The 25,616-nt window shown below is 47.1% G+C and overlaps 1 protein-coding gene across 2 annotated transcripts in view; it reads right to left on the bottom strand.

Moving 5' to 3' along the window:
* MTOR (mechanistic target of rapamycin kinase) overlaps positions 1-25,616 on the bottom strand; it is a 157,920-nt gene that overhangs the window by 59,127 nt on the left and 73,177 nt on the right. For both annotated transcript variants that reach the window (XM_060170910.1, XM_060170911.1), the window contains one exon: positions 3,240-3,315. In XM_060170910.1, coding sequence (XP_060026893.1) covers positions 3,240-3,315 — 76 coding nt within the window. The remainder of the gene's footprint in view (positions 1-3,239; positions 3,316-25,616) is intronic.

Raw genomic sequence — 25,616 nt, 5'->3', positions numbered from 1 at the left:
CTGAGGGGTTAGCGGTTTCCAGTACTGTCCTTGATGCATGGTTTGACTCCTCACCCCCTATGACAGATAACTACAGAAGGCTCTCGCCCCACTCAGACCCTTTCCCTCCTCGCCACCTATGACAGATAACTACAGAAGGCTCTCGCCCCACTCAGACCCTTTCCCTCCTCGCCCCCTATGACAGATAACTACAGAAGGCTCTCGCCCCACTCAGACCCTTTCCCTCCATCAGGCACCAGGACCCCAGTTCCCTCTCTACCTCCTCCTTTGCCCTCCTCCCCAAAGTCCTTTGGTCCAAAACAGCTCACCCATCCAAGTTTCACTTTCTGTCCTTGTTTCTTAGGTTCCACGTATAAGTGGGTCCATCTGGTCTTTGTCCTTCTCTTTTTGTCTAATGTCACGTAAGACAAAGGCATTTTACTTTTTTTTTTTTTTTTAAACCAGGGCACTGCTCAGCTCTGGCTTATGGGTGATGCAAGGGCTTGAACATGGGACTTTGGAGCCACAGGCATGAGAATCTGTTTGCAGAATCATTATGCTGTCTCCCCTCCAACCAAGACACTTAAAAAAAAAAAACTTTTTTTTTGTATTTATTTATTCCCTTTCATTGCCCTTGTAGTTATTATTGGTGTTGTTATTGATGTCATTGTTGTTGTCGTTGTTGTTGGATAGGACAGAAAGAAATGGAGAGAGGAGGGGAAGACAGAGAGGGGAAGAGAAAGACAGACACCTGCAGACCTGCTTCACCGCCTGCTTCACCTGCAGGTGGGGAGCCGGGGGCTCAAACCGGGATCCTAATGCCGGTCCTTGTGCTTCGTGCCATTTGCACTAAACCCGCTGCGCTATTGCGCTACCGACACTTGTTAAACTTCACTGTAAGAAGTCATTTCTGTCTTGGGTTGGAAATGTGGCTCCCTTCCTCTTGTTTATTTTCAGCAGAGTCAAGTCCTGCTACTGACCATGCTGATTCTGCTGCTAACGGGCCCTCTGGCCAGTGTCTGTGCACAGAGATCTGACAGGAGCAATGGTTTATCTGGCTCCGCGGGAGGCACAGCTGAGTAAGCTTCACTGCCCACACTTCCTCCCTGTTTCTCCGTTATGCCAAAGTGTGAAAGAGAAAACTTTGAGGGAAGAATGACTAGAAAGACAACGTCGAGGTAAAAACTTAAGGCAGAAAGCAGCAGCGGCCCATTTCCCATTCTGAGTTTGCACTCTGCGGGGAAAAGGAGAGGGCAGGGAACGCGGAGCTGCAACACACGAGAACTAGCTGGTGTAAGCAATCAGTCACACGAGGTGCTCGTGAGGCTTCTGCTCCATCAGTTTGCTGAGAATGTGCGGGCTCTGCCAGGGAAAAGGAAACCACGGGTAAGCGTAACATGAGCCAGCGGCCCAACGACCACAATCCACCTGGGCTGGAGGTCATCCTGGAGTAACAGCCTCCGAGGGGCCTAGAGGTGAGGGGACACAGGCTGGTGCTGACTCAGCAGGGTAGGAACCACCTGCTGGCAGATACAGGCCTGCTAGGTGATTGTGGAGCCCGGGCTTCAACTGTGCTCCAAGGACGCCATGGGGGAGGACGCTGCGGAAGCAGGCTACCCACATGCGCTGCCCTCTGGCAGACGTTCTGCCCTCCTCAAACAAAGACCGTGGCAAAAAACGGATGAGGCAAAGTCCTTTCTATCTTTTTTTTTTAAAGTTGTTTATTTATTCCCTTTTGTTGCCCTTGTTGTTTTACTGTTGTAGGTTATTACTGTTGTCATCGTTGTTGGATAGGACAGAAAAAAAATAGAGAGAGGAGGAGAAGACAGAGAGGGGGAGGGAAAGACAGACACCTGCAGACCTACTTCACCGCCTGTGAAGCGACTCCCCTGCAGGTGGGGAGCCGGGGGCTCAAACCGGGATCCTTACGCCGGTCCTTGCGCTTTGTGCCAAGTGTGCTTAACCTGCTACGCTCTCACCCGACTCCCGTCCTTTCTATCTTGTCATTATCTGGAGAGATGTTTTCATAAGTCTAGTTTCAGATAATACACACCAAAGATGATGCAATATTCTTTTCAGAGTTTTGTTTTTGTGTTTAAGCCTTTGAGGAAAAGGCTTGTAAACAAGTTTTCGTACTCTAATACTGGGTCTTGGTGAAGGTCAGTCAAAGGAAATGACCTAGCTGGCCATCAAAAGGTTTCTCGTTGACTATATGGACCCAGGACTTGTTCAGGCTCCATGAAATCAATGCTGGGATAACTACGTTGATACTTTACCCCACCCCCAGGCCCACAGGGAGCCAGGGAAACTGTTATCAGTGGGTGACGAGGGCGGGAGAGGTCCCGCTGGCTGAGCACGGGTGAACTGCTATGACCCTTTACTACTAGTGGGACTTGCATGATTTGCCCTGGAGAACTGGCCCTGGTTTCTTCTGAAGAGCGTGCTGAGCATGAACTGAGGGCTAGGGATGGTGCTGGCTGCCACACTAAGCCAGCTCACATCAGGTCAAGCACCTGGGTTCCGACAGCAGGCGCTCAGGTGCAAGGCGCTCCTGCCACTCACTTTACTCACAGTGAGCACAGGACAGTTGCCGTCCTGTGGGCACTGTCGTCGCTCTCTTTTTATTTTAATTATTTTTATTTATTTATTAGATAGAGACAGAAATTGAGAAGGGAGGGAGAGACAGAGAAGGAGAGAGACAGAGAGACACCTGCAGCCCTGCTTCAACACTCATGAAGCTTTCCCCCTGCAGGTGGGGACCAGGGGCTTGAACCTGGGTCCTTGTGCACTGTAACATGTGAGCTTAACCAAGTGCACCAACACCTGGCCCCCCTTTCTAATTTTTTATTGGAAAGAGTCAGAGAAATTGAGAGGAGAGAAGCAGAGAGACACCTGTAGCCCCGTCTCACCACTTGTGAAGCTTTTGGGGACCACAGCGTCTCTATCTGCAAACTGGGCCAACAACAGCATGTCCTTCGCAGGGCTGGTGCGAAGGCAGAGCCAGTGGGTCCAACACTTGGCCAAGGACTCAGCACATCCGTGCACTCTGCGCCACCTGCGCTTAACCCACTGCACTACCGCCCGGCAGGACTCAGTACATCCTAAGGGCGTGAGAAACACGAGTTGCCGTCCGATACCAGATAAGCCCATGTGATCCATCTGAGTGGCCTCCTTTACCCTTAAGATACGGATACGTCAGTGTTACTGTTCCCAGCTAGAAAGGAGAGCGACTTTCTAAAATCGACAAGGCACGCACTTACCAGCTCCCCGAAGTGCTTCATGGCGTATTCTAACACTCCGGCAGCCGCCTCTGGCTGTTGTAGCTTATTGTTAATGCTGGGAAGACAAAAGGAAGAGGTGCTTACACTCAGCATGGTGGGGGCAGGGGGTCACTTGCAGAAGAAGACCCCCAGTTATCTGTTACCACCCAGAAAGCTCTACTTGAATGACATCATCTGAGAAACCATTTTTTCTTGACCTCATACCCCTAAGTCTCGAGAGGCAACACTTGGAGACAGGACGCCCTTCCTTCCCTCAGCACAGATGGGCTCACTCTCGGCTAGTCTAAGGCGGGCAGCACACAAAAGTCTGTGTCTGAAAAAGCAGGAAGCCAGGCAAGGAGAGACAGCATAATGGTTCTGCAAAAGTATTTTCATGCCTGAGGCTCTGATGTCCCTTGTTCAATTCCCCGAACCACCATAAACCAGAGCTCTGGGGTCTGTGTCTCTCTCTGTCTCTATCCCATAAAAATAAGTTACATATTATAGAATTATAGAGCCCGGTCAGCTCTGGTTTATGGTAGTTTGGGGGATTAAACCTGGGACTTCGGAGCCTCAGACACAAGAGTCTCTTTGCAGAACCACTCTGCTATCTACCCCCGCCCATATATACATTTACAACCCTGTATCCAAAACTGTTCCAGCTGCACAGCACAGTCAGACAAGGGTCTTGGAGCTTCCAGCAGGCGTTTCTCTTACAAGTCATCTCCAGTAATCAGAATAGCGACAGTAAACCAAGCTCATCTGGTTCTGCGGGAGACACACAAGTGCACCGAGATCATATCACATTCTTCTGTGGCAGAGAAGCCAAGGACCGCGGCCGTGCAGCCATCTTGACTTTGCCCACAAAGCCCACCCTCTTCAGATGCGAAAGGCACCTTACTCCCTCAAGGACAGTCTGGCCTCTGCAGAAGGCTGGGAGGGGCTCACATCCAGAGGCACTCGTGCCAGCTAGGACAGAGGGCTGCCACTGTACTGGGGGGTTCGACTAGGCACCGACACTGAAGGGCCGGCCTGGTGTTTGGGTGAGCAGAGGCCGCAGAGGCTGCAGGGTACTCACGGAGGAGGGGCAACAGAAAGCAGCCCAGTGCTGAACAGAGTGTGAGGCACGGAAGGGAGAGAGCAGAGGAGTCGGCCTGAGAGAGTCAGGGGTTCTCTCACAGGCTGGGAGCAGACCGGGAAGCAGCAACGAGGGAGTCTGGGCTCGCTGAGCGGGAGACGGCCCAGTTTGCTGCCCTGAGTACAAACTGTCTGCTCGGGAGTCGGGTGGTAGCACAGCTGGTTAAATGCATGTGGTACAAACTGTCTGCTCAACCAGAATTAATTTCTAAGCGGTTTTGGGAAATTCCAGGACTTGGGTCCAAGTTGGTATTATGACAGAAGAGTGCTATTATAAATATTATTTCAAAAAATTCAAATTCCAACACATTTTGTCCAAGAAAAAACTAAGAGGGAACTTCCCAGAAATCCAATGAAGGAGAGAAGTTAACATGTGTGAAAGTAATAATCACTTGCCTTCTGTTTACAAAGCACGACTCAAATAATCTTTCCAGCCTCACACATTCCTAAGTGGGTGGGTGGGAGGGAAAGGTATTGTGTGTGCTATGTCCAGGCGTGGGTGTGGAGTCTGAAGACTGGAGGGTTACATTTCTGGAGGTCTGATTCTGTTACTTATAAGCTGTGTGACGGGAAGCACGTCACTTTTTTTTTTAATTAAAAACTTTTAAAAAATGGTTGAGAAAGCTGTGGTATACATACACAATGGAATACTACGCAGCTATTAACAACAATGAACCCACCTTCTCTGATCCATCTTGAAAGGAGCTAGAAGGAATTATGTTAAGTGAGCTAAGTCAGAAAGACAAAGATGAGTATGGGATGATCCCACACATAAACAGAAGTTGAGAAAGAAGAACAGAAAGGGAAACTCAAAGCAGGCTCTGACTGGGTTTGGAGTAGGGCACCAAAGTAAAAATCTCTGAGTTGAAGGTGAGGGTAGATGTTCAGCTTCACTTGGGGGGATGGGATGGGATGGGACACAGTCTTTCAGTGGTGGGAATGGCGTTTATGTACACTCCTGTTAACTTGTTGTCATATAAATCATTAATTAATATGTGGGGGGGGGACTGCAAACTTTTTAATGCACAGACCACAGGCTGAGTCTTTGAAATGTTGACTCTCCTAAAAGCTTAGGAGAACAGAAGCAATTCAAAGCAATTCAATTCATTACTCTATAAGACACAAAGGACATAAATTATGGTGATGTCGTGTATGATACAGCAAATCCTAACAAAGGCATTTTCAAAGTTAACCCAACTGCCAAATAATGTGATTACAGCAGTAACTATCTATTGCCTTCTTAAACCCTGAGACAGCAGGAACTTCCCACTCCCTCTTTAGAGCCTATATTTCCCCCAATCCTGGAACCTCTGGGGTGGGGCTCACTTTCCGGCATGCTTCTCTCAAGTCATACCAAACGATATCACATCTGCTGATCCCAATCTAATCAACACAATGAGTACCACCTCAGCAAGCTTCACTTCAGACTCTGTCCAGAGATGTCAGGTGTGGAATGTCAACCCTTCAGCCTCATTACTCAGGTGAGACCTTGCCTTTCATCGGATTCTCTAATTCCATTTTGGGTGGTTCACTTCATAACAAACTCCCAAATATAGATATAGACCAGGTCCCATGAGATAGAGCATACGTTCACATATATCCATAAATTAGGGCAAAATATATACCTGAAAGCGAAAGTGCACAATAGTCTGCAGTGAGTCAGCATATGCAGCAAGCAGAAAGACCTAAAAAGACACCATAACGTTCCTAATGAAATAGTGTCTACTTACACCTAGATACCCATCTCACCTACTTCCTATTACACTCCTCCAGGCCACTCCCAAGCTAACCTTATCAATTGAGGATGACAAAAGCTGAATAAGGGCAAGAGACTGGCATACTTTTAGGATGACTCTATAGTCACTATCAGGCCACCCCATCAGCTGGGGCCCTAGCTGGTGAGTCCTGAGATTCCTAAACAGATATGATGGGCCTAGACCTTTAAAAAACCTCTCGCTCCATTGTTACCAGTCATCTCTATCTGGAACAACACAAAAGACCCTTTGTGGGCCCCCATAAGACCTTGCCCTCAACATGGATCAACAACGGTAGAGAATGTTCCATTCTCCTAAGGGAGGCTGGACAACATATTCTATCTTCCACCCGAGGAAGATGGGTCCTGATATTGGGGCAGCTTGGAACGTTCCTACTCATGTCCACAGAATGTGAGCTCAGATCTACAGGGATGCAGAGGTGACATAGGCTCCTAAGCTGAATATGAGCCCCAGATCACACCAAATCGATGGGGTTTACAGTCAACAATATTTATATATCTTTCCCATATTTGGGAGCTACTCTCTTCCCTGATGCAGCTTTCTGGTCCTTTTTCCAGCCATGACATCATCTCCCCAGACAATAACTTGGATCTACCTGCATATCAGATGTCAGGCTCAGAAAACAAAACAAAACAAAACAAAACAAAACAAAACAAAACATTAGTATAGTCATGGGCCTTTCGGAATATAAAATATGCCTACTAGCTATTACAAAATGGAGACCCCCAGCTCTTCATCTGAACTATTCCAGCCTTTAGGTTCATGATTAGTAAACAATTTGTTTGGCTTCATATGTTAACTCTTTTTTCAGCCACCATGTACCAGATGCTAGCATGATGCCGACCAGAATTCCCTGGGCAGACAACCCCACCAATGTGTCCTGGAGCTCCGCTTCCCCAGAGCCCTTCCCCATTAGAGAGAGAGAGAGAGGCAGGCTGGGAGTATGGATCCAGCTGTCAACGCTCATGTTCAGTGGGGAAGCAATTACAGAAACCAGACCTTCCACCTTCTGCGCCCCACAATGACCCTGGGTCCATACTCCCAAAGGGATAAAGAATAGGAAAGCTGTCAGGGGATGGGATGGGATACGGAGTTCTGGTGGTGGGAATTGTGTGGAGTTGTACCCCTCTTATCCTATGGTTTTTGTCAGTGTTTCCTTTTTATAAATAAAATTTTATTTATTTACTAGACAGAGACAGAGAAATGGAGAAGGGAGGGGGAGGTTGAGAGGGAAAGAGACACAGAGAGAGACACCTGTGGACCTGCTTTACCACTCGTCACAGGCGGTGAAGCAGGTCTGCAGGTGTCTGTCTTTCTCTCCCCTTCTGTCTTCCCCTCCTCTCTCCATTTCTCTCTGTCCTATCCAACAACGACGATAACAATAACTACAATAATAAAACAAGGGCAACAAAAGGGAATAAATAAATAAATATTTAAAAAAGAAATAAATCTTAGAAACAGAAAAAGGATCTCAAGAGAGGGAAGGATCATAGAGACATAGTCACTTCCACTCATTCCCAACCCAAATAAGACTGAGATGAAGAACGTCAAACTGGCAAACACTCGTGGCAGTTACGGGAGGCGTGTTTCACAGTTCAGTAAAATTAACAAACAAGGATAAAAAATTTCCTTGGGGCCAGGTGTTAGCACACCTGGTTAAGTGCTCACATTATAGACTCACTGTAAGGACCCAAGTTCAAACCCCTAGTCCCCACCTGCAGGGGGGAAGCTTCACAAGTGGTGAAGCAGCAGAGATGCAGGTGTCTCTCCCTCTCCCCCTCTCAATTTCTCTGTCTCTCTCTCTCTCTTTTAATCCTTTTTTTTTTTGTCTCCAGGGTTATCGCTGGGGCTCGGTGCCAGCACTATGAATCCACTGCTCCTGGAAGCTATTTTCCCCATTTTGTTGCTCTTTTAATCTTTAAAATTATTTTTATTAACTATATTTATTGGATAGAGACAGAAATCAAGAGGGTAGGAGGAGACAGAGAGACAGACGCCTGCAGCACTGTCTCACCACTTTCGAAGCTTTCCCCCTGCAGGTGGAGATGGGGGGCTCGAACCTGGGTTTTTGTGCATTGTAACGTGTGCTCAACCAGGTGAGCCACCACCCAGCCCCTCTCTGTCTCTAGCCAATAGTAATAATAATAATATGAAATTGTGGCCCAGGAGGTAGCACAATGGATAAGGCACAGGACTCTCAAGCATGAAGGTCCTGAGTTCAATCCCTGGTAGCACATGTACTAGAGTGATGTCTGGTTCTTTCTCTCTCCCTGCCTATCTCCTTCATGAATAAATAAATAAGATATAATTTCCCCAGTGCTTTTGTACCAAACAGATCGCATCAAGTATCTTTCTGCCCCATCAGAAGAGCGTCCAGAAGCAGGAGTGTCAGAAGTGAACTCTCGGATGTGAAGGGGCGTCTCCTGCTGGCAGCTTCGCTGTGAGAGTCCTGGGGGTCCTCACGCAACCCAACCCAAGACCCCGAGAGGTGACTCAGCCCAGTGGTCAAAGCGTGCGGCTTGTGCCGGCCCGGTTCCTGAGCCGGGGGCCTGTCAGATGCACCGTGTAAAGCTGACGCGCGGCTGTCAGGCTGAGGGAGGGCGCTGCTGGCAGGTGGACCGCGTGCGTGTCAGCTGGCTAACCGCTTCCCGCTTGGGCTTCATGTTGAGTAATGGCCATTATCTCTGTACTCTGTGACAACCAGCACAGGCTCTCCTCCTCCTCTACATCCTTCTCACATCCAGACTAAAGTGAAGACTTCTGAGAGAGGAAATCAGGAGAAAGCAGACGAGAAGCGCCAAAGGCGGGGTGGGGCTGCCCAGCTGGCTCGAGATGGTGCGTGGCGGGGAGTCGAGATTTCTCGGACTTTGGGCGTGGGCAAGTCGGGGAACACGAATTGAGTGAGTTGGCGACTGGCGTTCTGGCAGCTCCTGACCCTACACACTTAACAGTTGAAGCAGATGTGAGCTGTCCTGCTCCACTACCGGGGCGGCCTCAATGCAGGGCTCGCGATGGCCACTGCGGAGCCAGGGGAGTGACAAGCATGCCCACCTCCCGGTAAGGAAGAGCCGACTGCGATGCTATTCTTGGACGCCAAGAGTCTTAGCTATGAGGTCTAAAGCCAGCCACTGCCGATGCGTGTGTGGCTGTTGCAGGCTGTCTGTCTGTCTGTCTGTCTGTCTGTCTGTCTGTGGGGGTGGCCGTAGGGCAGAGCAGCACCCCGGGACTTCATTAGTTGTCACTCTGCTCAGCGCGCCATTTCTGGAGTCGTGATTGGCTCGCACAGTCAAGGTTTCAGGGTACTGGGACGTGGTTTGATGGCCGGCAATTTGGAGACCCTTCCCCAGTGATGAGAGAGAGAACTGGGGACAGCTTCTCCAGTTCACCGTGAGCAGCGCCATCCTTACTCTCAGGACTGGCCTGCGGACGAGCTCGACGCAGAGAAGGGAGGGATTACTACAGGAGCTCGGCTGCTCCCCTCAGGAGTCTTGAGCTGTGTCAAGAGCCTCCTTCACTGTCAGCTTTAGGGGAAGCCCAAGCCCCCGCTCTCTGTCTTCCCTACGGGGAAGTGCTGTTTTGCTTTATCTTGAGCATTATAAATGGCACTATTTAAAAGTAGGAGGTACACTCAACGGACTAAGACCAGATACTGTAAGCACACCCCAGCACCAAAAAGCAGACCAATGGCTGTGTTACTGGGAGCAGTAATGCCATCTTCTCCTAGAATTCGGAAAATGTTCTCTGAACAATTTTTTTTTTTTAGATTTTATTTATTTATGAGGAAGATAGGAGGAGGGAGAGAGAGAGAGAACCAGACATCACTCTGGCACATGTGCTGCCGGGGATCGAACTCGTCACCTCATGCTTGAGAGTCCAAAGCTTTACCACTGCGCCACCTCCCAGACCACTGAACAGTCTTTTAAGAAGTAATGCACGTATCCAACAACAGATGAGTGGCTGAGAAAGTTGTGATATGGGGTCCGGCGGTGACACACACTACAGGGCACAAGGACCGGTCCCCAGCTGCAGGGGGAAAGCTTTGCAGGTGGTGAAGCAGGCCTGTAGGTCTCTGTCTCTCTTCCTCTGTCTCCCCCTCTCTCTTGACTTCTGGCTGCCTCTATCCAATAAAGAAAGAAAGAAAGAAAGAAAGAAAGAAAGAAAGAAAGAAAGAAAGAGAGAAAGAAAGATGATTAGAAAATGTTAAAAGGTAGTTGCAGTCTATACACACAATGGAGCACTACTCAGCTATTAAAAACGATGCATTCACCTTCTTCACCTCATCCTAGGATGGAGCTGGAAGGAGTCATGTGAAGTTAGATCAACCAGAAAGAGAAGGATGCAGATGGATGATCCCACTCACAGACAGAAGTTGAGAAACACAGAGTAGAACTTGGACTGTACTTGCTGTAACCCATTAATCCCCCCAATAAAAAAAGGAAACAAAATGAAACAAAACACACCTGGAATCCCACAGTGTCTGATGGGATTCACTGAGCCACAGGTGGGTGCAGGCGCAGGCGGTAAGGGGTGCGGGCAAACTTTGAAGACAAAACCAGCTTGTCCTGGCCACCAGTAGCTGGCAGTGGGCAGCTGAGGCCATTTTGGTGCAAACACAGAGCCGAACACGGGGTGGAGCCCAGCAGGTGGGGAAACTGCGACTTGCCCTGGCGGTGGCAGAGGACTGCAAGGCTGGAGTGCGGTCTGAAATAAGGCAGCCAGGACCCATCTCCCCAACCCACGCCCAGTTATATGGAACTCTCCCCCCCCCATGACATGTAAACAATACGGAACATTGCCACCTGCTGGCTGGACAGCAGAAACAAGGCTTCGCCAAAGCATGGGGAAAACTCAACTGTTCAGACTCAAAGATTTGTAAAAAGTGTCTGAGTTTGAATTCAGAAAGCTCATTATGAAGGCAACTCAATACTCTGTCCACAACATGTAGACACAAAATCAGGATCTCAGAGATCACATCACCAAAAAGCTACAAGATAACTCCAAGCAGAACACAGTGCACGGGGGGGGGGGGGGGGGGGGGGGACACTTTGGGTGGACTGAGCCTCACGTAAGAGGCCTAGTAAGGGGGAGTCGGGCGGTAGCGCAGCGGGTTGAGCGCACGTGGCGCAAAGCACAAGGACCGGCGTAGGGATCCCAGTTCAAGCCCCCGGCTCCCCACCTGCAGGGGGGTCGCTTCATAGGTGGTGAGGCAGGTCTGCAGGTGTCTTTCCTTCCTCTCTCGATTTCTTTCTGTCCTGTCCAACAACAAACGACATCAACAACAACAATAATAACCACAGCAAGGCTACAAGAGCAAGGGCAACAAAGGGGAAAAAAAAAAGTGGCCTCCAGGAGCAGTGGATTCATGGTGCGGGCACTGAGCCCCAGCAATAACCCTGGAGGCAAAAAAAAAAAAAAAAAAAGGCCTAGTAGGTAGAGTAAATCAGCTTGAAGAGAGAGTGCTAGGAACAGAAAACTACCAGTGTGTGTGCAGAGCTGTTGAGGGGGAAAGGAGGGGGAACAGACTCAAAGAAGCCACAGCAGCAAAACGTTCATACCCAGAGATGGGGTGAGCTCACTCACAGACAGAAGCTGGAAACAAGATCGGAAGGGGGAACAGCAAGCAGAACCTGGGCTGGAGTTGGGGTCTTGCACCAAAGTAAAGGCTCTGGGGTGGGTGGGGGGAGGGGCTCAGGTCCTGCAACAGGATAGCGGAGGAGGACCTAGAGGGGGTGAATGGTCATGTCTAAAACTGGGAAATGTTATGCGTGTACAAATGATTGTATTTTACTGTTGACTGTATGCCGGTCATTACGCCAGGTCCCCTGCATTGCTTGATGCTGTGGTCTGTTTACATCATCATTGTTTTGCCTGAGACCCGCCCTGCAGGGTGCTGGTTTAATCCCACTGGTTAGAACCTTTGCAACAGCTGCTGTGGAAGCTTTCTATGTTTGTGCTCTATTTTACTCCACCCCCTCTTCTTCTTCTTCTTCTAGCGTTTGCCCCACCCCCTCTCCTAGCCATTTCCTTTTCCTACTTGCCGCTTCCGGTTAGAGATATATAAAAGGCATTGTATCTGATCAATAAAAGAAATGGCATTGAGTTCCTGCTCAGCCACGTGTTCCAGAGTCTCTCTCTCCAGTGGCGCGAGCCCAGCAACTGTAAACCATTAATCCCCCAATAAAGGAAGAAAGAAAGAAAGAAAGAAAGAAAGAAAGAAAGAAAGAAAGGGAAAAAAATAACATTCAGGAAGCTGAGCCAACAGCCAAGTTCCTGGGTCTAAAATGGCCCACTCCACAACACAACACAGTAATTAAAACTATCAAAAGCAAAGACCAAGAGAAATACTGCAGACTGCCAGGGAAAGGAAGAATCTGACAGAGAGAGAGAGAGAGAGAGAGAGAGAGAGAAAGGTAGAACCATCAGGTTTTCACTAGATTTCTTATCACAAACCCTAGAGGCAGGAAGAGAGCGGGATGGCATATTCACAGTATCACGATAAAACTGGTAGCCACAAAGACTCTATCCTGCTAACTTATCCTTCTAGTATGAAGGACAAACTAAAATCTTCCTAAACTTTCAGAGAGCGAAGGAGTTCACTACCAACAATCCTGCCTTGCAAGAACTGCTGAAAAGACTCCTACATGAAAAGAAGCAAAGGAAATCCAACTTCAAAGGAGGTATTACAGACTAGAACCAGTAACTCAAACAACAGTATAAGAAGAAAGCAGACACACAGGAAAAGGGAGGGCAAATCAGGCAGGGTGACGTGACCAGTGCTGGTGAATCCAAGATAACTACCAAAGACCTAGATATCAGACCTGAAACTCAGAAATCCCAGCCTCTACATCACCTTGGACGGAATCTGAAGAAGTGTCAGGTGAGCTGAGTCTGGAAGAGGGGCAAATACCGACAGCCTCACGTGGAGGTGAAACTTGGGAGACAGGGTGAGAAAGGAGGGCTCAGGGTGAGTCCTGGGCTGGGCTGGTGTCCTGCAGCAAAGCAGGGAAGCTTCAGAGGGGGAGGCTGGAGTCACAGGTGGGAGGGGCGTAGTTTGTAGACACTAGTCATGTGCAGCTGGGAATTGTGCCCATGTGTAGACAACTGTGCTGTGAACAGTTGGCCCTCCAAAAAAAAAAAAGGAAAAGGAGAAATGAAAAGGAAAATGATAGGGTAGGAAAGATGGGGTCAGGAGTCTGGCGGTAGCGCAGCAGGTTAAGCGCACGTGGCACGAAGTGCAAGGACCGGCTTAAAGATGCCGGTTCGAGCCCCCAGTTCCCCACCTGCAGGGGAGTCGCTTCACAGGTGGTGAAGCAGGTCTGTAGGTGTCTGTCTTTCTCTCCCCCTCTCTGTCTTCCCCTCCTCTCTCCATTTCTCTCTGTCCTATCCAACAACAACGACATCAATAACAGCAATAACTACAACAATAAAACAACAAGGGCAACAAAAGGGAATAAATAAATAAAATAAAATAAAAAAGAAAAGGAAAGATGGGGTCCTGGGAGTTGGGCGGTGGCACAGTGGGTTAAGTACAGGTGGCACGAAGCACAAGGACCTGCGTCGTAAGGGTCCCGGTTCGAGCCCCCCTGCTCCCCACCTGCAGGGGGGTCACTTCACAAGCAGTGAAACAGGGTTAGGGTTGCAGGTGCCTGTCTGTCTCTCCCCCTCTCTGTCTTCCCCTCCTCTCTCCATTTCTCTCTCTCTGTCCTACCCAACAACAACAACTACAACAATAATGAAAAACAAGGGCAACAAAAGGGAAAATTAATTAATTAATTAACAAAAAATCCCCGGCTCCCCATCTGCAGGGAAGTCACTTCACAGGCGGTGAAGCAGGTCTGCAGGTGTCTGTCTTTCTCTACCCCTCTGACTCCCTTCCTCTCTCCATTTCTCTCTGTCCTATCCAACATCGACGACAACAATAACTACAACAATAAAACTGCAAAAAGAAAAAAGAAAAGAAAGATGGGGTCCTTGCTCTTCATTTTATGTGCACCACTGCCTGGCCCCGTGTGAAACTTGTTCATGAGGGGGGACAGATTCCTAGAGGCCCACTGGTGTCTTTGAAGTCAGCATGAGCCCAGGGGTTCGGACTGTTTTTGCCAAGAATGAAGGAGTTCTGAGCAAATCCTCACCCCTCTAGACAGAAGACTTTTCCTTTCAGCAGAGGGTTGAGAAAAATGCCAGGACTGTGTATCTTTTCTGAAAGTCTGGAAACAAATGAAAAAGCAGGAGTCATCCTTCCAAACAACATGATAGCAGCACCTCAGGAGCATGTGTTTAGAATTAGGACACAGTGTGGGCCCTGTCTGTCCAGAAACCTCGCCTGTAGACAGTAAGGCCCAGCTCCTCTTGCCATTAATTCTGCTCAGGCACAGAGGTTCTGACCACTGACATTCTTCAAGAATTACAAGACTGGTTTCCTGCTTGTGTTGCCCAAGGGCCGTGGAGGTTCAGCCAGAAGACAGCTGTGGGCCTCGAGCAGGTGGGCACGGGCTTGACGAGGTCTAATCTCTGGTCAAGGCGGATTTTCTATAGCTGTCACATAACAGGCACGGGACTCCCCTTTGGAGTCGAGTCTAGGAATACAGCTGCTCAGAGAGACGGCTCGTCTTCAGCGTTAACTGCCGCATGTGGCACCCTTGGTGGTGGGGAGGGGTAACTGACAGACGGGCACCAGCTGGTGGAGCCAGACAGACATCTACCCGGTCTTCTGAAGTGCACAGGCGTGGGGCGAAGCCCTACCCCAGCAGCTCCAGCGGCCCTTACCAGTTTTGTGAGTCAAAACTTGATGGTTCCTAGGGACACTGAATGATTACACCATAAAACCACTTCGAGCTAATGGCTAAAACAAAGACTATGGGCCGGAGAGCTAGGCCACGGGGCGCGTGCGGGGCACATGCACAGCCGTGTGAGCTTGTGCCTGAAGCCTGGCACCACACAGGAGATGCCACAGCAATGGAGGAAGTTCCAGCACTGTGTTCTCCCTCCTCCCCTCGGTGTCTCAGGGAGCACTGAGCCTGCGTGTGTGAGGTCTTAGCGTCTGCAACGGGGCTTGTATCCAATTCCCAAAAGCTTCTCGAGCTCACTTTCTTCGATTCATGAAGAAAAGTGGACATGAAGCAGGGGAGAATGCAATGCTCTCCAGTGAAGAACTTAGCAGGACAAGGGGCCGGCAGCGATTATGGGGAGACACATCTTCAGAACGCCTTCACCTGGGAAACAGGGACCTTCCACTGAGAATACATTCTTTCCTCTCACAAGCCCCCATCAAGTGTCTCTTCTGCCTCGGGCCTGGCACCATGTGCTCCGTGCTAGAGCTGCTGTGGCCGGTGAGGAAGACAAGGTCTCTGCAGGCGAGTGAAGTCAAGACGCGATGCCCCGACCGGAATAGAAGGTAAACTCCACAGCAAAGACAGGGCACTCAGAGAACCACACAGACTTGTTTTAACTGGGGGTGGGGGTGGTGCTTCTTTTTGGGCTTGGGCAGGTGGGGAAGGTCTGTCTCATGAAACTTTAGCCGCTGCCTAAATAAACTGCTGAATGTCTCTGCACACTAACGACTTGCCGGTCACGTTCTAGATGGCTGTGCAGACCGGCAGACAAACTGCCTAGCTGCAGCGTGACGTGCACGTGCCAAAGTACACGTGGGCAGCTTGACATGTGCTCACTCGGGGAGATGCCCTTGCGACCAGCACCTGGCCAAGAACCAGCACCGCACACCACCAGCGTTCCGGAAGGCCTCCAACCACTAGGCCCTCTTCAGCCCCTGGAGTAGCAACTAGCTGACCTCTGACACAACTGACTACGTCTGCCAGGTTTTGAATGTCACATCGATGCTCGACACCGGTACCTGTGAGCTCTAGTCACCATGCCGCCACAAGGCCAGGCCAGCCAAGCCGCAGAGGTTTCCCTCCGAGTGACAAGAGGTCGCACTTCACTGCAGGAAGGCTCTTTTTGCTGGGGAGGGGCATTCAGCTTGTTTTCAGTTTCTGACCAAGTGTTGCTATAACAACACGTGTTGCTATAACATTCCCGCATCTGCTTTTGGGGTGTGTGTATGTGTGTGTGTGCGCGCGTGTGCGCGTGCTCTCACATTTCTCTTGAGAACAGACCTAGAAATAGAGCTGCTGGGTTACGGGATGTGCTCGGCTTTGAACGACACCGGCTTTTGGATGGAGGAGACACCATCACAGGGATGTAGAGAGGCTTCCATGCCTGAGGTTCCAAAGTCCCAGTTCAGCCCCAGGCACTCCCACAAGCCAGAGCTGCGCAGGGCTCTGGTACACAGGGCAAAGCAAAACCAAAGTCCATACGGACTTGCCCAAATGGTTTTGTTTTCCTTCTTTCTACTACCTTCATCAGAAGAGTACAAAAATCCCCCCCCCCCCGGGTTATCCCTGGGGCTCTGTGCTGGCACCAAGGATCCACTGCTCCTGGTGGCCATTTATCATTTTTATTGGACAGGACAGAGAGAAATCGAGAGAGGAGGGGAGAAAGAGGGAGAAAGACAGACACCTGGAGACCTGCTTCGCTGCTTGTGAAGTGACCCCCGAAGATGGGGAGCGGGAACTGGAGCCCGGGTCCTTGCGCTCAGTGCCATGTGCACTTCACTGGGTGCGCCACCGCCCGCGCCCAGAGATGAGAGTCCTAATGATGGGGCCAGGAGATGGCTCATCCAACATATCTTGCCATGCACAAAACCTCAAGTTTGAGGCCCCGGCCGGCACAAGGGGGCACCACGCAAAGCAAAAGCTTCAGAGGGAAAGCAGTGCTGTGCCGTCTCTCCTCCCTCTGCTTCCCTCTCTTTCACCTTCCATCTGGGAAAAGGAAAAAAAAAACCGAGTCCACCAGGAGTGGCAGTCATGCAGGCATGGGACCCCAGGAGCCAAAAGCCACAGAAGTGTCCCATTCCTCACATCTCTGTCACGACTTGGTGGTGGTAGCCTTTCCACTACAGTGATTATGGTGTCTTACAGTTTATTTATTTATTTATTTATTTTCTTCTTTTTTTTAATTTTTTAAAATTTATTTATTTATTTTCCCTTTTGTTGCCCTTGTTGTTTATCGTTGTTGTTGTTATTGCTGTCGTGTTGGAAAGGACAGAGACATGGAGAGAGGAGGGGGAGACAGAGAGGGGGAGAAAAAGACAGACACCTGCAGACCTGCTTCACCACCTGTGAAGCGACACCCCTGCAGGTGGGGAGCCGGGGGCTCAAACCAGGATCCTTATGCAATCCACTGAGCTATGCCCGACTCCCCAGTTTATTTATTTATTTTTTTTTTATGGTGGTGGGGATTGAACTTGGGACTTCAAAGCCTCAGGCATGAAAGTCTCTTTGCATAACCGTCATGCTATCTCCCCCACCAATGGGTTACGGTTTTAAAGATATATTTTTTTTATTATTTATTCCCCTTTTGTTGCCCTTGTTGTTTTATTGTTGTAGTTATTGGATAGGACAGAGAGAAATGGAGAGAGGAGGGGAAGACAGAGAGGGGGAAAGAAAAACAGACACCTGCAGACCTGCTTCACCGCCTGTGAAGCGACTCCCCTGCAGGTGGGGAGCCGGGGGCTCGAACCGGGATCCTTATGTCAGTTCTTGCACTTTGCATTAACCCGCTGTGCTACCACTGACTCCTGAGTTACGGTTTTAATGTGAATTCTGAAGACTAGTGAGCTTGGGCAGCTCTGTCTTTACTGGCTTTGGGTGGCCTCTCTGGTGAAGTAAAGCCTGTTAACATCGCTTCCCCATCTTGTAATGGGGCCGTCTGTTAAAGCTATTTGCTGGGAGTTAGGTGTGGTGGCACAGCGGGTTAAACGCAGGTGGCGCAAAGCGCAAGGACGGGCCTAAGGATCCCGGTTCGAGCCCCTGGCTCCCCACCTGCAGGGGAGTCGCTTCACAGGCGGTGAAGCAGGTCTGCAGGTGTCTGTCTTTCTCTCCCCCTCTCTTTCTTCCCCTCCTCTCTCCACTTCTCTCTGTCCTATCCAACAATGACATCAGTAACAACAGTAATAACTACAGTGAAACAAGGGCAACAGAAAGGGAATAAATATATATTTTTTAAAGAAGCTGTTTGCTAAAAGGTCTGCACATGCTCTCGGTACAGGAGCCGCAGAGGCGCACATTCACGGTGCCTTCTCATCAGCTCCACTGTAGATTCTAATGAACAGGAAAAAGCACCTTTAAAGCACTTGTTAAGGTCTTCTTTTTGTTCAGGATTTTTGCTCATTCCCAGATGAAAAGGATACTCTTCTGGACTGGGGAGATAGCACCATGGCTACGCAAAAAGGCTTTCGCGTCCGAGGCACCGAAGGTTGTTGTATGCTTTACATTGGGTAGTTCTTCCCCGCCAAGAGAATTGCATCAGTCCTGTTAATTTCGCGGGCCTGCTTGGCCCCGCCCCAAGGAACCCCGAGAGAGGGTTCCTGAGTCCGAGAGTTCCTGAGTTCCGGAGTTAGAGTTTCAGAGTTACAGAGTAAGAGAGAGTTCCACAGTGGAAGAGTTTCAGAGTGCCAGAGTTGGAGGGTTCCTGAGTTCCTGAATTCCAGAGTAAGAGAGAGAGTGCTTGTGCCGCCGCAAAGAGACAGCAGAGTTCTGTTTGGTGATTAGTTTGTCTTAGTTTATGAATAGTTGTTCCTGAATAAAGAAATACAGCTTCCCTGCCCAGCCGTTGTCTCCGCGTCTCTGTTACCCGCCCATGAAGCTAGACCCACCTGGCAAGAGCCTTCCGAAATATTAACAACAGAAGGTCCCGGTCTCACTCCCCCACACTCCCATAACCCAGCGCTAAGCAGTGCTCTGATGAGAGAGAAACTGGTCTATGGCATCTCCTGGAAGCTTGATAATTTTCTCTTTCCCACAGAGAGTTTAATTAAATCTCCTGGACTGAAGATTTGTGTGTGTGTGGCATGAGGTTGGAGTCAGTCTGCCTTATTTATTTGTTTATTTATTTATTTATTTATTTATTTATTCTCATTTTGCTAGTTGACTCAGAAGGACTTCTTAAGAAAACTGTCCACTCCGTATTGATCTGTGGCATTCCGTGTGCAGGGCAGACTCTCAACAGGTGATTGTGTCCCATTTACCAGTCTGTGTTTTCAATACAACACGGGCCTTACTTAATTCCTGTATAACTTGACGGCAAACACTGATAGCTAGAGCTAGAAGTCGGAGACAGACTCTTTTTCTCTTGTTTTTATTTCTTGTTAAAAATACCAGTCCTGGTCCCTGCGGGAGGCGGAGCTACGAGCAGCAGATCGCTTTCTCTCCTCTCCTCTCCTCTCCCGGATCAACTAGGAATACCAAAGGAGACCACCCGGACCGAAACAAGACAGGACTAGAATGACCACAGAAACCCAGTAAATCACCCGTGAGTACAAACACGCGTGGCTGCTGACAGAGAGGAGAGAGGGGCCTAAGGAGAGATTAAGTGACTGCTAACAGTTCGACAGTTTGTCAGTGGAGACACCACCTCCAGTCTGCTCCACCAACAAGGGGACAGCTGAAGGGAGGAAAGGACTCCCCAGAGACTCACCAAGTGCAACTCTGAGTCTCCATTGCTACTACCCTCAGAATCTGGAGCAGCAACAGGGAGGGACACAAGGGTACAGAGATCTAACCGGGAAACTCAGGAGAAGACCTATACCTCAGTGGCATAGCTGAGGGGCTGTGAAAGTCTCTTTGCATAACCACTGGATTATCTCTGCCACACCCTGCTTTATCTCTTGGTCTGGAGTCAGTGATTAAGCCAAGAAGCCTATTGATAGTTTAAAAGCCCTCAGGCTCCCATAGCCTACAGGAAAAAAAAAAAGGCTTTTACACCACTGAACTCCAACTCAGGGATTGAAAAAACTGTTAACTTATATAAAATGGTTAAAACAACAAGAAAAAATATTGGAGACTAGAACCAGGAAAAGAGTCCAGCTAAAAGTCCTCCAGAGGGTGAAGCACAAAACAACGAGTTCAACATCCAAACATTAGCTAAGGAAATAATAACAGGAGTGAGTAAAGAATTTGAAAAAATTGTAATCAGAAATGCAGGAACAACAAATGAGAATATGGAAGAAAATTCTAATTATCTCATGGTTATTAGAGAGCTGAAAGCTGAAATCGCTGAGCGAAGAAAGCAACTAGCTGAACAAGCTAAAACAGTATCAGAGCAGGGCAACAAAATAGATGAACTCCAGAAAGCAGTAGAGGGCAGAGAGAATAGAATCAATGAGGCTGAAGACAGAATTAGCAAGATTGAGGATGAATTAGAGACAACTAAAAAAGAAGTAAGAGATCTCAAAAAGAGATTAAGAGATGCTGAAAACAACAACAGAGTCCTATGGGATGACTTCAAAAGAAACAATATACGCATTATTGGCTTACCAGAGGAAGAAAGAGAAGGGGAGGAAGAAAGCGTTCCCCAGGCCATAATAGCTGAAAATGTCTCTAGTCTCGACAACACCAAAGACATAAAGATTCAAGAAGCCCAGAGGGTCCCAAACAGAATTAACCCAGACCTAAAGACACCAAGACATGTCATACTTAGATTGGAAAGGAATAAGGATAAAGAAAGGATCCTCAAGGCTGCAAGAGAAAAACAAAGAGTCACCTACAAAGGAAAACCCATAAGATTAGCAGCAGACTTCTCCATACAAACACTACAGGCCAGAAGAGAATGGCAAGATATCTATCGAGTGCTCAATGAGAAAGGCTTTCAGCCAAGAATACTATATCCTGCTAGATTGTCATTCAGACTAGATGGAAGCATCAAAACCTTCTCAGACAAGCAACTGTTGAAGGAAGCAACCATCACCAAGCCTGCCCTGAAAGAAGTTCTGAAAGGTCTCCTATAAACAACCAGACCACCACAAATAGGATATATATCAAAACACTCTAAAACTCTACAAGAATGGCGTTAAAATATCTTCAATCTTTGATATCAATAAATGTCAATGGCCTGAATTCACCTATTAAAAGACACAGAGTAGGAAGATGGATCAGAAAACACAACCCAACAATATGCTGTCTACAGGAAACCCACCTAACTCAACAAGACAAACACAGACTTAAAGTGAAAGGATGGAAAACTATCATTCAAGCCAATGGCCCACAAAAAAGGGCAGGAACAGCTATTCTCATATCTGACATGATAGACTTTAAAATAGATAAGATTAAAAAAGATAGGAATGGACACTACTTAATGCTCAGAGGATCAGTCAATCAAGAGGACTTAACAATTATTAATATCTATGCACCCAATGAGAAGCCATCTAAATACATCAAACTTCTACTGAAAGAGCTACAGCAATATATTAACAGTAACACAATCATAGTAGGGGACTTCAACACCCCACTATCTCAACTTGACAGATCATCCAGGAAGAAAATCAGTAAAGACATAAGGGAGCTAAATGAAGAGATAGATAAACTAGAACTATTGGATATTTTCAGAGTCATTCATCCCAAGAAACTGGAATACACATTTTACTCAAATCCACATGGATCATTCTCAAGGATAGACCATATGTTAGGCCACAAAGACAGCATCAGCCTATTCAAGAGCACTGAAAGCATCCCAAGCATCGTCTCAGACCATAGTGGAATTAAACTAACACTTAACAATCAACAAAAGATTAGTAACAGTGCCAAAATGTGGAAGCTCAACAGTACACTTCTTAACAACTTCTGGGTCAAAGAGGAAATCAAGGAAGAAATCAAAATGTTTCGAGAGTTCAATGAAAATGAAGACACAAGCTATCAAAATATTTGGGACACAGCTAAAGCAGTCCTAAGAGGGAAGTTCATAGCTATACAAGCACACATTAGGAAACAAGAAAAGGCACAAATAAACAGCCTGATTGCACATCTTAAAGACCTAGAAGAAGAACAACAAAGGAATCCTAAAGCAACCAGAAGGACAGAAATTACTAAAGTTAGGGCAGAAATAAATAACATTGAGAATAGGAAAACCATACAAAAGATCAATGAAAGTAAACGTTGGTTCTTCGAAAGAGTAAACAAAATCGACAAACCTTTAGCCAGACTCACAAAACAAAAAAGGGAGAAGACCCAAATAAATCGGATAGTAAATGAAAGAGGAGAAATCACAACAGACACTGCAGAAATTCAACATATCATGCGAGGCTTCTATGAACAACTATATGCCACCAAGCTAGAGAACCTGGAAGAAATGAATGATTTCCTAGATACCTACCAACTTCCAAAACTAAGTAAAGAGGAAGTGGATAACATGAACAGGCCCATCACAGCTAATGAAATTGAAACAGTTATCAAAAATCTTCCCAAAAATAAGTCCTGGACCAGATGGTTTTACAAATGAATTCTACAAAACTTTCAAAGAAGAACTAATACCTCTACTTTTAAAAGTCTTCCAGAAGATTGAAGACACTGGAATACTCCCTGCCAGCTTCTATGAAGCCAACATCACCCTGATACCAAAAGCAGACAGGGACACAACCAAAAAAGAAAACTACAGACCAATATCTCTGATGAACATAGATGCGAAAATATTGAACAAAATTCTAGCCAACCGGATACAGCAGTATATCAAAAAAATTGTTCATCATGACCAAGTGGGGTTTATCCCAGGTATGCAAGGTTGGTTTAATATACATAAATCAATCAATGTGATCCACCACATCAACAAAAGCAAGACCAAAAACCACATGGTCATATCAATAGATGCAGAGAAAGCCTTTGACAAAATACAACATCCCTTTATGATCAAAACACTACAAAAAATAGGAATAGATGGAAAATTCCTGAAGATAGTGGAGTCTATATATAGCAAACCTACAGCCAACATCATACTCAATGGTGAAAAACTGGAAGCATTTCCACTCAGATCAGGTACTAGACAGGGCTGCCCACTATCACCATTACTATTCAACATAGTGTTGGAAGTTCTTGCCATAGCAATCAGGCAGGAGCAAGGAATTAAAGGCATACAGATTGGAAGAGAAGAAGTCAAACTCTCCTTATTTGCAGATAACATGATAGTATACATGGAAAAAACCTAAGGAATCCAGCAAGAAGCTTTTGGAAATCATCAGGCAATACAGTAATGTGTCAGGCTATAAAATTAACATTCAAAAGTCAGTGGCATTCCTCTATGCAAACACTAAGTTAGAAGAAATTGAAATCCAGAAATCAGTTCCTTTTTCTATAGCAACAAAAACAATAAAATATCTAGGAATAAACCTAACCAAAGAAGTGAAAGACTTGTGTACTGAAAATTATGAGTCACTACTCAAAGAAATTGAAAAAGACACAAAGAAGTGGAAAGATATTCCATGTTCATGGGTTGGAAGAATTAACATAATCAAAATGAATATATTACCCAGAGCCATCTACAAATTTAATGCTATCCCCATCAAGATCCCAAGCACCTTTTTTAGGAGAATAGAACAAATGCTACAAATGTTTATCTGGAACCAGAAAAGACCTAGAATTGCCAAAACAATCTTGAGAAAAAAGAACAGAACCGGAGGCATCACACTGCCAGATCTCAAACTATATTATAGGGCCATTGTCATCAAAACTGCTTGGTACTGGAACATGAACAGACACACTGACCAGTGGAATAGAATTGAGAGCCCAGAAATGAGGCCCCACACGTATGGACATCTAATCTTTGACAAAGGGGCCCAGACTATTACATGGGGAAAGCAGAGTCTCTTCAACAAATGGTGTTGGAAACAATGGGTTGAAACATGCAGAAGAATGAAACTGAATCACTGTATTTCACCAAATACAAAAGTAAATTCCAAGTGGATCAAGGACTTGGATGTTAGACCAGAAACTATCAGATACTTAGAGGAAAATATTGGAAGAACTTTTTTCCGCATAAATTTTAAAGACATTTTCAATGAAACGAATCCAATTACAAGGAAGACTAAGGCAAGTATAAACCTATGGGACTACATCAAATTAAAAAGCTTCTTCACAGCAAAAGAAACCATTACTCAAATTAAGAGACCCCTCACAGAATGGGAGAAGATCTTTACATGCCATACATCAGATAAGAGTTTAATAACCAACATATATAAAGAGCTTGTCAGACTCAACAACAAGACAACAAATAACCCCATCCAAAAATGGGGGGAGGACTTGGACAGAATATTCACCACAGAAGAGATCCAAAAGGCTGAGAAACACATGAAAAAATGCTCCAAGTCTCTGATTGTCAGAGAAATGCAAATAAAGACAACAATGAGATATCACTTCACTCCTGTGAGAATGTCACACATCAGAAAAGGTAACAGCAGCAAATGCTGGAGAGGGTGTGGGGTCAAAGGAACCCTCCTGCACTGCTGGTGGGAATGTCAATTGGTCCAACCTCTGTGGAGAACAGTCTGGAGAACTCTCAGAAGGCTAGAAATGGACCTACCCTATGACCCTGCAATTCCCCTCCTGGGGATATATCCTAAGCAACCCAACACATCCATCCAAAAAGATCTGTGTACACATACGTTCTTGGCAGCACAATTTGTAATAGCCAAAACCTGGAAGCAACCCAGGTGTCCAACAACAGATGAGTGGCTGAGCAAGTTGTGGTATATATACACAATGGAATACTACTCAGCTGTTAAAAATGGTGACTTCACCGTTTTCAGCCGATCTTGGATGGACCTTGAAAAAATCATGTTGAGTGAAATAAGTCAGAAACAGAAGGATGAATACGGGATGATCTCACTCTCAGGCCGAAGTTGAAAAACAAGATTAGAAAAGAAAACACAAGTCGAACCTGAAATGGAATTGGAGTATTACACCAAAGTAAAAGACTCTGGGGTGGGTGGGGAGAATACAGGTCCATGGAAAATGATGAATGAAATAGTGGGGGTTGTATTGCTAAATGGGAATCTGGGGAATGTTATGCATGTAAAAAAAAAAAAAAAAAAGAAGTAGAAACGCAAAGCAGAAATTGACTGAGTTTGGAGTATGGCACCAAAGTAAGAAAGCAGAAGTACACTAGAGTTTGCAGTGAGTACCTCCCTAATACTTCATCTCCACTTTTCCAAGCTTTGGGTCCATGATTGCTCAACAATTTGTTTGGCTTTGTATGTTAACTCTCTTTTCAGTCACCAGGTTCCAGGTGTCATCAGGATGCCGACCAGACTTCCCTGGATTGAAGACCCCACCAATATGTCCTGGAGCTCAGCTTCCCCAGAGACCCACCCTACTAGGGAAAGAGAGAGGCAGACTGGGAGTATGGACCGACCAGTCAACGCCCATGTTCAGCGGGGAAGCAATTACAGAAGCCAGACCTTCTACCTTCTGCAACCCACAATGACCCTGGGTCCATGCTCCCAGAGGGATAGAGAATGGGAAAGCTATCGTGGGAGGGGGTGGGATATGGAGATTGGGCGGTGGGAATTGTGTGGAGTTGTACGCCTCCTACCCTATGGTTTTGTTAATTAATCCTTTCTTAAAAAAAAAGAAAAAAAAGAAAAAAA

This window comes from Erinaceus europaeus, chromosome 13 (assembly GCF_950295315.1).
Source record: "Erinaceus europaeus chromosome 13, mEriEur2.1, whole genome shotgun sequence".
In the NCBI taxonomy this organism is placed as follows: Eukaryota; Metazoa; Chordata; class Mammalia; order Eulipotyphla; family Erinaceidae; genus Erinaceus; species Erinaceus europaeus.
The sequence above is the reverse complement of the archived record's forward strand: the minus strand, read 5'-3'. Positions and strand labels throughout refer to the sequence as shown.